Below are 13,667 nucleotides of genomic sequence, written 5' to 3'. Positions count from 1 at the left end.
TATGGATATATATACTATCTATGGCAAAATTAATTAGATTTCCAATAATAATATAAAATAATGAAGCGATCTGGTCATGAGTACTAGTTCCTACATTACTTCACTGGATAACCTAGGCAACTCAACTTTATGGGTCTTAGGTTCCTCATGTAGAAAATGACTACAATGGCTCCTTTCTAGTGCAATTGTTTTACAATTTATATGTTCAATAATTACTGAAAACAATGTTTTCCAAATAGCTTAACTCTATTAAACAATGCAACAGTACTGAAGACTATACTGAGAGGTTCACAGCCCTAGCACATGCATCTATGCATCAATATTTACTAAATTTCCATGAGGATAACTGCCAATCTTCAAATTTACTGTGATACTTAAGAATCCAAAATGTCACTGAACAGTTTTTAATGGAATAGTTTTAAAAGTTTAGTTACTAAAATAAATGCTTAACTCTAAATTCTAAAGATTTGACAGTAATATCCAAATGTTTCAAATGCAAAATAATATAAATTACCATATATCAATATAAAAGCCTATAGTATAGGCATTATACTTTCTCCTATCAGGATTGTTAGGGGTTTCTATTATATAAAACATGAAAGTGAAAATAACCTTTTTCTCTTAGCTTATTTCAACACTGTCATTAGTACTTTAAAAATAACATTTTCTAAAAGCAATATATGTTTCACTGTAAACAGTTTTAAAAACATGGGCAAGGAAAAACAAAAAAATTCCATAATTCTACCATCCAAAGGTAACCAATGAAAATATCCTGGTATAAATATACAGGCACCATCTATAAAATATATGCTTGCAGAATGGAGAACTGACATATTCTATTTTATAATTTTTCTTACTTAACATATTTGAACTTTCCCAAAATTATTAAATAGCAGTCTAAAGTAAATAATTAATTATTCCCTACTACTTTAAGTATAATAGTAAAAAAAAAAAATCTATTAGAAAAGCATTAGTGACCACCAGTATGTATGCTGATGACTGTTACCAGACTTTTATCCCTACCACTTGAAAGATATTTAGGAGCAAGGCTCATCTTAAGACCAGCTAACCTCCCCTTCAAAATAAAATGCATGGCATTTCTAAAAGGCTTCTGATCCCAGAGTTAAAGATTCTGTTAACATTAAGTAAAATTCCATTCCAGATATTACCATTCCCTTCAGGCTCTCCTGGGTTGCTTTCTAGCTTGTCTTAGAAAAATAAGAAAGTGTATTAAGGTAATGGGTTTGTTCTGTTACTTGTTGGATTGGTCTCATTTGTGTGTTTTAGTATTGAAATTGTCTTAAAACTGTAGAACATCCAGATAGATGTCATTCTGATGGGCGCTATATAAACTGTGAAATAAATATATTTACAGATTCTAACTGGAAGGCAACACAAACTAAAATGAAAGGAAAACTAATGATGCCGTAGTTGTTATATACACAGGTTGTTTAACACAGGTTTAGAATCTGCTTTATAAGGTAGACCATAAATTACAGACTATAAGGTAGGATTAAAAAATACAAACTAGACTGGTATAGAAAAAAACAGGTTTTTAATATTGATTACAGTCGATTTTTAAGGTTAAAAAGCAGTGCTTTAATTTTAAAAAAGAAATTTGCAACAGGTGGTGGGTGACTTGCAATTAGTAAAAACTTCTGGCAGAAACATACCATGTAGTAATCACAATGATCTTGGCTTGTGAGATGCTACTTAACCTTTTGCAAAAAATAATGAAGCAGTATGATGCTACGGGAGTTTATAAGAAAGGTCATTATCACAGGCTAAACAGGTCCAATAATATATTCTCTTGGAACATGCAAGTACAGGCTTGTCTGTACCCAATCAAAATCACTGGTAGCTTATTTCATACTCATTATACTTTACAGTTTTACTTGACTTGTAAATTTTTTTTTCAAATCAACACACCTCAATTCTTTAAAACAAAACACTTCACTCTGATGAAGATTTCAGATGAGTGACTGCCACAAAATTAAGCATTTAAAAGTATAAAGTTATCAAAGTGTAACCAAGGCTTAACCATGGTTAACCATCAAAGCCACAACTCTCCAAAGACAACCTCAGAACAGAGCAAGGTTTCAGAAGGGGAGCAGCAATAGCTACTATAATGTCTTTGTTTTATGTATTCTATTTAACCAACAATGGTTATGTCTGTCCTTTTAATTAGTCTTTAGAGAAGTAATTAACTAGATAGACACAGACTGTGGTGTATTTAAAAACACATTTAAAATAATTTTTGCAGACAATAAAGATCTGTATAAAAACACTGTGGCATGTGAATGATACAAAGAAAACATTAATCACTCAAGAGGCTATTAAGTGTCTGAATACCAATAACTGCAATAATGGTAATTAATATCACAATAAAAAAACAAGATATAAACTCTCGTCACAAGTAACAAACATATGGATGACTTTTATAGAATTTATTTTAAAGGTGGGTTTTTTAAAAAAGACAATTTTAAGTATATTTAAGAATTATACCCAGGGATATCTTAAAATATATAGCAACTCCTCCATTGTTTTCTGCTACGAAAAATATCTACTAATCAAGCAATAATAGTATTTATGCCCTTCACCTGAAACTCCTATTGGTCCTTTTCTATAATGTTAACTATGCAAAGCCAGAAGGCTTTTAAGATAAAGGATCTACTATGTTCCCAAAAAGGGTGTCCTCAAATATGATAGGAAAACTTAAAGACCCCCATTAAAAATTGACTCAAATATGAGCAAATCTAACTTCTGCAATATTTCCACAATTTTTTTAAAACAAAAGAAAAATTAATTGTAAGCACATTAAAATGCTAAGAATTAGAACTTAAAAAGACTGTAAGAGGCTTTTAAAATACAAAACAGAGTTTTAACACATTATCAAATATAGGCAATACCTGGATAGATGGCTTGTTTAAGTGACCCAGATTTGAAGTTGTTTGTCTTGGTTCATGTCCTAAGACCATCATATTAGCATTGATCAATCTGAAGGCATCAATAACAACCTGTAAAAACAAGGTGTCAAATCAATTCTTTTTTAAAAGCAAGTGATAATGCCAAGCAACAGTGGACAAGGCATGATCAACTTGCATCTGTTTCTGGACTATTTCCAGAAAATCATTTAATTATAATATTAATAAAAAAGAACCTCCTGCTGACTGTGCCATCAGCACACCACCCTCTATCTTGTAATATAAGGTGACACCAATTATTGCAATTTTCATGAAGCAGTAAAGACAAAAATTAACTTTGCATCTTTATTATTGAAATATGTCATTACTAAACTTACACCAAACAGCCTTCACTGGTGTGCATATGTTTGTCACCAGAATTTTACCTAATCAAAATGAATGACAGAGAAACTAAAACTGAAAGTGAGCACAAGTTAAGGGACCACATCTAAAGCCCAGCCCTGTCACATCAATTACACCACCACAGTACTTGAAATGACAACAAAATTACGGCCAGCAAGGCACTTGCCCACGTATTCTCTTCTAGTCAGATACCTTTTACTTCTTGTGACTATGAAAGACTTTATACCTTGTCTGACGGCCTTAAATGTCCAAGCCACTGTCAAGCATAGAAGGCACAATAAGAAAACCAAGGTCATCCATGCTTTAAGCCAAGAACATGGTATGGAATGATATGGTCCTAATTCATAGTAAAGAAATTACAATAGGTATCTTCTTCTTTTTGTGTGTACAGAAATACTTCAAGTTCTTCTATGATACAATAACATCTGTTAGCTCTTACAGATAAAGAGATTATCAAGAATCACATACTTGCTAAAGCTTTTCAACATTGTAAGGTTTTATGTAAAGTCATGTGACTTTAAGACAGATTTCTGCTTTAAGGGAATTTAACTCAATAGATTTATCACATAAAACAATCTTAAAGCAAGATAATATAGTAAGTAATAGAGTATTTCTACATTTTGCCTTTAAAAGTGCTGAATAATTAATATTTATCAATGTTTTAAAAGCTTTGTCAACTACATTTGTTCTTATTTGTACAATTATTATTTGAGGATACTAAGAGATTAAAAATAGTTAAGCCAACTAAATCTAATCAAGTCTGAAAATTCTGTGTGTAATAAGTATTACTGCATGCTGTTCACTAAAGAACAAGATTTAAAGAAAGAAAGAAAAATCACCATTTGTAAAAGTGTGCTATGATGGATCCAAAGACAGTAACAAAAATTACAAACCTAGACTAAAACATTGTGACAAGTGAATCAATCTAAGCTTCTGTCTACTCATTCGGCCTACCATATCAACTCTGAATTTTGCTTTTATTTCAAACAGTTAACATTTTCCCAAAGATTCATTCCTCTTGTCTCAAAATAAAGTGAAGCATCCCCAGAACATGCATGATTTAATAGTTTGTGAAAACTTTTTTCTTTTTATACAATAACCTTAATCCATACTTAACTTTCACACTTACTTATAAATATATATGGCCTACATTGCTTATACTTAAAATTTTTGTAAACATATTCTCTTTTTTCAAAAAGCAATAATAAAAACAAGTACTAATAACAGACATACTTTAATCAGATGTTATCACAAATAACTTCAAACAATTGTTAAAAAATATAGAAGTAAAATGTTCTCACACTTGTACTAAAGAACATAAAATAAGGTAAAGTTAAAATGTTGGCAAAGGAGGAAGAAGGTGACCATTTTCAAAGATAGGCATATAATTTAAATACAAAATTAAGAATTGCCACCATAACCATTAATGGTAAATATTTAAGAGCAAAGCATCATTTTGGTCCACTTCAAGATTTCAGTAAAATCATTTGTGAGGGGGAGAAAAAGTTGCTACAAAACTATGAAAATTTCATTATGTATCACAACGAAATTCCTATATACTTGTTTATACTGAATGCTTTCAAACTAAAACGGCAGATAGCTATTTTACTTCTAGAAGTCTGTATTATTTATCTGAAATATTATAAGCAGGTGTGAAATTTCATTAAAAGGAAATGAAAATACCAGTTAAGTAGATATCATGATCTGAAAATTTTTAAGTTTTCTTAAATTAAGAGAAAAATTCAAGAACTTAATAAAATGACATGCTTTCATTGGCAATTCCTGAGTACCAGTGATAGCCTATAGAAAATGACTATTTACACTAAGATTAAAGGAATTTGCTGCCATCACTATAGTAACTGTCTTAAGGAAACTAACATGTTCAACAACCTGCAGACCAAAATTAGATTTAGTATGCAATAAAATGTAAACATGGCGATACAGTCTACATTTTAATTTTTGTATAATTTTATAATTGCTTTTTACACTGTGAAAATCAGTGGATTTCTCCTTTAGAGCAACCTATCAAAATAGACTCATTAATGTCCAGTGCACTAATGAGCAATGGGTGAAGAAGGTGTTAATTATGCCACAGTAAGATTAAAAAAAATAAGCCCTAGTGAGCACTCAATGATGTGTATAAGTTGAAAGCGTTTCTCCATGTTTGTGTATTTACAGCATGATGCAATAGAATGACAGCAAAATCGTCACTCCATGGTTAAGAACAGAAATCTTAGATATAACAAACTGAATAAAGAACCCCCAAGAATTAATGAAGGTATGGGTGGGTAGGGGAAATAATCTATTTTTTGGAGCTCTCTGAATTTTCTAAACAGTTCATTTTGAAGTATATATATATTAAATTAGTTCAGTTTATATCTTATAAACTCAAATAATAATTTAATCAAAAACTTTTCACAAAAACTACTTCCTTAATATATAATAGCAAAACCCTCTGAGCTAAAGTATGAAGAATATTTTCAGGAATATGATGCTAGACTTTTAAAAATTCCTTTCCATGCTGAAGGCTTACACACCACATTGAATCTTTATTCACCAGCCTGACCATTTAATTTTTTCTGGTACAAATGCCTTGAGACTTTTCAGAGGTCACTGCAACAGTAGACAGCTTATAACAAAACCATTAGCAGTTTGGCTAGCTTAGGGAAACCTCTTACTTTCCTTTTTTGTTTATTATCACTGCATGAATCTGCAGCATATGATAGTTTATAATTTCTCAGGCTTGTTAAATTCATGTTAAAGGTCTGTTTTCTTGTTGAATAAATTTTGTTCATATAATGCTGCCTATTTCATACACTCAGTCTTTAATAGCACCTTTGGTCTATGCGCAACTCACAGATCAAAACAGAGGACTAAAATAGGGGTTGATGATGCTATTTACATGTGTGATTCCTGCTGTCTTCTTGTTAGTAGCTTTAATATAATAGAAGACCTTGTCTGTTTTGTAATTAACACATCTTTACTGGAGAGATATTTGGAAGTGATTGCTGTGAATATACTGGTTAGTAAAATAAACACAATCACACACCACTTTCTGTTATCAGACAAATTTGTGAATTGTACACATTATACTCCAGATCAACAAACTGTGATATAACAGCCAAGTAGAAGACACATATTTATATAACCCTTTATTTTTCTGAAAATATGTATTCACTCTGACCTTGCAAATATAATTAGCTTGTGGGATGTGCAGATTTCAGTACCATGGTTGCTTTACTAATTGCAACTCTTGGAAATAGATACTAAATATTTGGAAGCTGCCAATACAAAATAAAAACTGCATGTTTTTTGTACATCTGTCTTAGATTATAAAAGCAAAATAGTTTTAAAAACAATCCTGAGTTCCATATTTATTCCAAGCATGCCCAAGGGTCAAGGATCTATCATTTCATTTTAATGACGAATCTGGTTTATGACTTAAAACTCAGTTTAATCCATTATTTTTTGGCTTCTTTCATGAGTAGGGTACAGTTCATCCAATATGCTATTTATTTTAAAATTCGTGTTTTCATATCAACTGCTAGGTCACTGAAAGACTAGACTAAATTTCTAAAGCACCAATCTATAATTCCCAATTTTTATACCCGAAGGAAGCTATTTTTAAGCAAACTCTTCAAATCAGTTTAATACAAAGGTGTTTTAAAGAAAAATACATATACACTTCTGGCAGAAGCTGTAATATTTCTCTCTTTCTTTTCAGGAGTTGCCTTTGGTCCAATTGCACTTATATTACAGTCAATGACTATGGGTATTTACACAGAGTAGAACTAACATTTTAAGAATTTATAATGTATTTATTTTATTGAGCTTAAAAATGAAACAATCAAAATCTTCCATAATCTCAGGTCAGCTCACTATATATATTGTATATGTGCACCTATATATCATATATAATATTCAGTTCGTCATATATGATGAACTGTAGCTTGCATATATGATGAACTGAAATAATTTTTTAAACTTGAAAAAAATTTAAGACTTCAAAATCAATGTCAAACACTAAAAAGAGAAAAAGTAACAATTCAGTTACTAGTTACATATTTAAAACATACAAAAACCACCCTATATAAAGTAAATCTCTAAATGACTATAAAAACAAAAGTTGTGTAAAGAAAGGCAACACTCAACCCATATCAAATACTCTTTATCACCTAGAAATGACCTGTTATCAACTGCTTAGGTTGTTTCTAGATTCTTTAAAAATTAAGAGCGCACGTGACCTAGGAAGTACTGCTGGGTTTGTGACCATTTCGTTACTTCTGCTGCCATGCACTGCCAGACATCTATAAGAGAAAAACATCTTATGTCTCTTGTAAGCCCACAGCATAAAAAATTCAGAGAAATCTTACTTTTTATGCCATTTCCAATGAAAAGCACTAAGAACTAAAACTGACTCATGCCAAATGCATATCACTGAATTGCTGTGATTTCTTAGTCTCAAGTTTGCAACATGGAAATTATTTATAAAATGTCAATTTTAGCTCTGGAAAAGAAATTCCTATGTGTATGTACATTTTCTTTCTTCATCCTCGGAGAATTGCTTACTGTAGCTAGAGATCTGTAGTACAACTTCAGTATATTGGGAGAAAAGGGGGATGGGGTGTAACTTGCATAATTTACTTTTTTTGACAAGTGAAGACATGCATCAAAATTCAAAGAGTAAATCCACAAGTTTTGAACATATACGCTTTAATGAAAACAAATCGATCTTTAGAAACTAGTATGGTAAAAGGTAGTTAAACATTTTTAGATTCATGAAACATTGGGAAAAGAATTTACTTAAGTTATAATAAAAATAAAGTTTCACAGAATTTTTTTCAACATATGTACGTAGTCAGTATGGTGTAGAGGTTTAAATGCTTGAGGCACTCTGGAGTCAGAATCTTGCCGAAGTTAGAATTCTGGGTCTATTACTTGCTAGCTAAGAGGCCTCAAACAAGTTATTTAACCCCTCAATTTCTCCATTTGTTCATGAATGATGATACCTCATAGACTTGGTAATAAAATAATACATGTGTTTCTGCCACTATAGTTTTCAGTGTTACTAATTGTGGCAGTGATGGAGTTGCCCAGCTCAGATCTTTCAACAGAACCTGCTATGGAGAGCACAACTGACTCACAACCTCCAGCTTTTACATCTTTGGATCCACTGGGCATTCACACCTGGTCATACTTCTCCTGGGCAGCTCCCAGCCAACTACTGAACACAGCAGTGATACTAGAACCTAGCCATTCCTGCCAAATAAGGGATCCTCTAAAGGCTAATTTTGGCTCAAGGACTCCCCCCCAGCAGTCTGGCTGAAATTTTCTCAGCACTAGCTGCACTCTGTGGCTTCTCTACCCAATCTACCTTCACTTTCTCCTTTTGCAGGGTCAAACCTTCACTGCTGTCTAAAGACTCTCCTCTTTCTCCATCATAGTGTCTCCCCCAGTACATCTCTTGCATGTCTAATCTCATTTTGGCATCTGATCCACAGAGGACCCAAACTGATACAGTTAACAAAGCAGAGTACCAGTATTATGAAGAGTGTTAACATTAGAAAAAAGTTACCCTAAAAATCAAGTTATAATTATAAATTTTGCATTGAGATAACGGACATATAAAAAAAGAATCAATAGGAAATTAGAGAGTGGCACTTTAAGATGTATTTCCTTAGGGAAATTCCTAATCACAATAAGAAAGTATATAGTTATACTGAAGGGTATTATCTAGCTTTTAAAAATGACTGAATATGTCTAGAATCTTGATACCCCTGCATGATTAGTATTTCTAGACTCATAAGTGACAGATAAATAGTGAGCTTAAAATTGAATGCCTCAGGGGACTACTAATAAGCTACAAGAGACTAGCAGCTATGGGTCACTAGTCTGATACCAACTTAGGAGTGTCAATTTTATCTAGTGGCTACTCAGCCTACATAAAATGGAACAAGTGACTTCAGATCCCTTTCTAGTAGACAAACTAAAACAAATGGTTTGCCTGTTGGCAATTTCAAGTAAAGCAAAGGAATAAAGGGCCCTAGAGAACAAAGTTGGGCTTAACCATGTTAGTATGGCAGTAGGGCATGTGGATGAGAATAAGGGACCTATATCCATTGCATTTGCTGTAACACTGCATTCAAATACAAATTATATCCATCAGACTACTATCTCTCAATAGGCAAAGGCATTTTAATATAAAAAATATGTAAAGGCCAATTACTTTGCTGTGTATCACTTTTGTGTATTTTTATTTTGCTTATAAATTAAACACTATATAGAAATTATCTGGCCTAATTTTCTCAACAACCAAGTGTAGGTATTAATATTATCAATTTATAGATGAGAACACTGAAATGTAGAGGATTTAAATCAATTAAATGAAATGATACAACCGGTAAATGATACCACTATGATCTGTACCTATACAGCATGCCAAAGCCAGTACTCTTCATCATCAAGCTGTTTGTTATAACAGCTATCCTGACACAAAAGCAAAAAAAGACTACTACTAGGTTCAGTTACTCAACAGCAAGGTTTGTGTCTCATTTGTCATTGAATATCCATTCTACAACAGAGTGACACACAAAATACAATGCAAAATAAATATTTACTGAAATGAAAAACTCAAAAAAAAGCACTTTTGGTTTCTATGCTATAAAAAATTTTACCACTTATGTTTATTTTTCCTTAAGAAAAGAAAAATATCCATTATCTATAAATAAAATCTAATCACTAGCTTGCTAACAATATTGCCTTTCCTTATCACTGCTCAGTTTTGAATTCAGGAAACACTTTTTGTGACATGCTAACCTGAAAAACTCATAGAGTACTGACTTGAATTTAATTTGGATTAAAAACTGCATAGGGTAAAGCTATCTGGAATGTGAAAAGTGGCTGTAAGCATCTATTAATCAGCTTACTAGCGGCCTAAAAATAACAACTGAGGAATCAACTATGACTTCAAAGACAATTTACCACATCATTTCTACCCTCTTTAGGAAATTACGATGACAAGAAGACATTAAACCTGACAAAACTAAGTCCCAGGACCAGAAATATCCTCACAACTAAAAATGGCTAATGTCATATCTAGAATGTGATCTTTAAAAATTAAAATATATGGGCTCTGAAAAGGTCTCTTAATAGAAGTCGTAATTTCCACATTTCTACTTGCTGGTACAAAACTGGCATTAAGGACGGGGAGTAGATCATATTATTCTCTGTAACTCCAATGTACTCTTGGCACAAAGTAGTGATCAACAAGTGTCTGCTGAACCAATGACCAGGGATAATTAGATGACTACAGAAAGAAAAGCATTCAAGAAATGAGAGTCAATAAATAATATTCTTACAGGTAATTAATGATGTATTTTTACTGAAACAGTTGGATTCAAACTAATTTGAAGCACATTTACATCATTCAAAATGCATCGCAAGTAATAAAGCATAGCAAGTTAGCTCAGAGATTATATTACTAATATAAAAGCTCTAGGTTAAAAGAACTCCATAGGAACTGTTACCTCTATATAAGATTTATGCTGTTAGAATTTTAAATGTAATTTCTACATTCCTAGCTGACAAATTTTTATATCAGCTAAATAAATGTGATAAATTATTACACATTATTCTATCATAAAACCTGTAATATTTTCTTAGGTGTCCTCACAAGACCTAAGAGTGTTATAAAACTTTAAACTGATACTAAGAGTGAAAGACAGGAAGCAAACGAAAGATAATACAGTAACAAAATTTGTTCCAAGAATACCTTGGAAGGGTATGCTCATAAAGCTATGTCAGGAATGGAAATAGATTTTTTTAATGTATTCTATTTCCTATTTTTCTCTTTCCACCTGGAAAACTAGACAAAGAAAAGGGGTGTGCATGGGCGTGTACAATTTATGATTAGGACTACCCAGCCTTAGCTGATACTTGTGGGATACTGACCAAAAAATAACCTTATAAATAAGATTATTATTTAGCTAAACTAAATATCTTTTCCTACTTTTGGAAGACAAATGACATACTAAACTTGAACTCCAGCTATAATTTTACAAGGTTCAAATTCATCAAGGATAATGTCCATGAGTAAACTGGCTAACTTACCTTGTCAGTCTCATGTTTCAGTCATTTAATAAATAACTCTATAACTGCTAACATATAAAAAATTACTAAATGTCACAAAATTAACTCCAGTTTTTTGGATATGCTAAAAGTTAAAAAAAATAGAACTGGTAATGGCTGAACACTAATGCAAATTCATTCCTTGATTTTATTTTATAAACATTTATGAAGAAACTATTTTTGCAACATACTAAATTCCAAGACATGAAGTCGTATCTCACCTCAAAGAAGTCTGAGTCTTGTGGGGAAGACAACACAGACAGATGAATAAAACACAAAACAGTTAAGTGCAATACATTAATCACCTCATAGGCCTAAGTTTCAGTGTAATATATTCACTTCCTTTTCATCAGCATGCCCAAGGAAAACATCTTAGAAAATGTAAGTGCTGAATAAAAAGTTGGCCAATCAGAAGAGTATTCCTAGATTAGTTAGGATATACAAAATATAAGAAGGGAAGTCTTCATTTCTTTCTTTCTTTCTTTCTTTTTTTTTTTTTTTTTTTGAGACAGAGTCTTACACTGTCACCCAGGCTGGAGTGCAATGGCACAACCTCGGCTCACTGCAACCTCCACCTCCCTGGTTCACAAGATTCTCCTGCCTCAGCCTGCTGAGTAGCTGGGATTACAGGCGTACACCACCACACCCAGCTAATTTTTTGTATTTTTAGTAGAGACAAGGTTTCATTATGTTGGCCAGGCTGGTCTCAAATTCCTGACCTCGTGATCCACCCGCCTCGGCCTCACAAAGTGCTGGGATTACAGGCATCAGCCACCATGCCAGCCAAAAAGGAAAGTCTTAATTTCTCTTGTAGTCATTATCATCATCCTAAATGTATCAAATTAGAGATTTATAGACTTGTTCTTATCCACATTTGCAGAAACATTCACATTCTGTTTTTTTAATATTCTAGTTCTTGATACTTTTAAGTATGAATTATGTTACTCTTCAGAATAGAGTATCATTTATTCCACACCTCCTAATATGACATGTGTACTCTAATCTCTACATACATTACCTCATAACAGTCATAACACTATGAAACAGGTACTAAGATCCCTGTTATATAGATGAAAAATCTGAAGCTCAAGAAAATTAGGTAACTTGTTCAAGGTCGCACTGTAAAGAGGAGATAAAAATAGATTTTAATGCAGGCCTGATCCCTAAGTCTGTGTTATTACTCTAACCCCTGGCTATGCCCTACTATTATATATATATATATATATTATATTAGTAGGGCATATATATATTAGTAGGGCAAAAGGCATACATATTAGTAGCACAGCCCTACTAATATACATATTCCCTTTATATATATAAATATAAAATATATATGGTATATATATATATACACCTAGATATATAAAATAAGCTTAAAACAAGACTACTATTTGAGTACTTTAAAACCTTCACCATCTTAAAACTTTCTAATATAAAATTTCTTGGAAAAATAAAGTATTTGCTACCCACCCCACCCACTCAAAAAAAAGATACAAGCTTCTAGATATCTGAAAATAAAGGGTACGCTCTTACAACATTCATTCCCTAACTTTCTTTTTTTAAAATTTTAATTATTTTTTAAGATTTGAGATGGAGTTTCATCATGTTGCCCAGGTTGTTCTCAAACTCCTGGGATCTAGTAATCCACTCACTGTGGCCCACACATAGTGTTGGGATTACAGGCGTGAGCCATGGTACCCGGCCACATTCCCTAACTTTTTTCCTATATTTGTATTTATTCCCCAAAGTTCCATCTTTTGTAAAATGCTAGTTGTTTAAAAAAATTAAAACCAATGAAACCAGTCATTTTACCTTCTAGTATCTGTGAAAAAACAATGAACAAAGAAGTAAGTACCACTTGGAACATTGTTTCTACATTCTTTCCAAGTGGTACAAGCTCCTCTTTTCTGGGTGATGTCCCCACCCACCCCTCAAAGCTCAGCCCTAGCTTTATCCACTTTGCGCAACCTACACTGATTTCTCCCTTCTTCTAATTTTAATTTGCATTTCCTGTGTTTGCTATACAAATAGTACTTTATTGTATCCTGGCACATACAAAATTCTAAGTATTTGTTGAATTATTTCTGTCCGTAGCAACCAATTTAATACTTACAGAAACAGGCAATTTTCAGTATATTTTGTATTGTATCAGTACACAATGTAGGTTATCAGTATACAGCTGGCAGGATGAGATCTTGCTCACTGTTAACACTA

The 13,667-nt window shown here is 32.4% G+C and overlaps 1 protein-coding gene across 3 annotated transcripts in view; it reads right to left on the bottom strand.

The window, feature by feature from the left end:
* PSMD14 (proteasome 26S subunit, non-ATPase 14) overlaps positions 1 to 13,667 on the bottom strand; it is a 106,651-nt gene that overhangs the window by 24,671 nt on the left and 68,313 nt on the right. For all 3 annotated transcript variants that reach the window (XM_032286529.1, XM_032286531.1, XM_032286530.1), the window contains one exon: positions 2,910 to 3,017. In XM_032286529.1, the coding sequence (XP_032142420.1) occupies positions 2,910 to 3,017 (108 nt within the window). The remainder of the gene's footprint in view (positions 1 to 2,909; positions 3,018 to 13,667) is intronic.

This window comes from Sapajus apella, unplaced genomic scaffold (genome assembly GCF_009761245.1).
Source record: "Sapajus apella isolate SASKATOON/1434 unplaced genomic scaffold, GSC_monkey_1.0 scaffold18, whole genome shotgun sequence".
Classification (NCBI taxonomy): domain Eukaryota; kingdom Metazoa; phylum Chordata; class Mammalia; order Primates; family Cebidae; genus Sapajus; species Sapajus apella.
The sequence above is the reverse complement of the archived record's forward strand: the minus strand, read 5'-3'. Positions and strand labels throughout refer to the sequence as shown.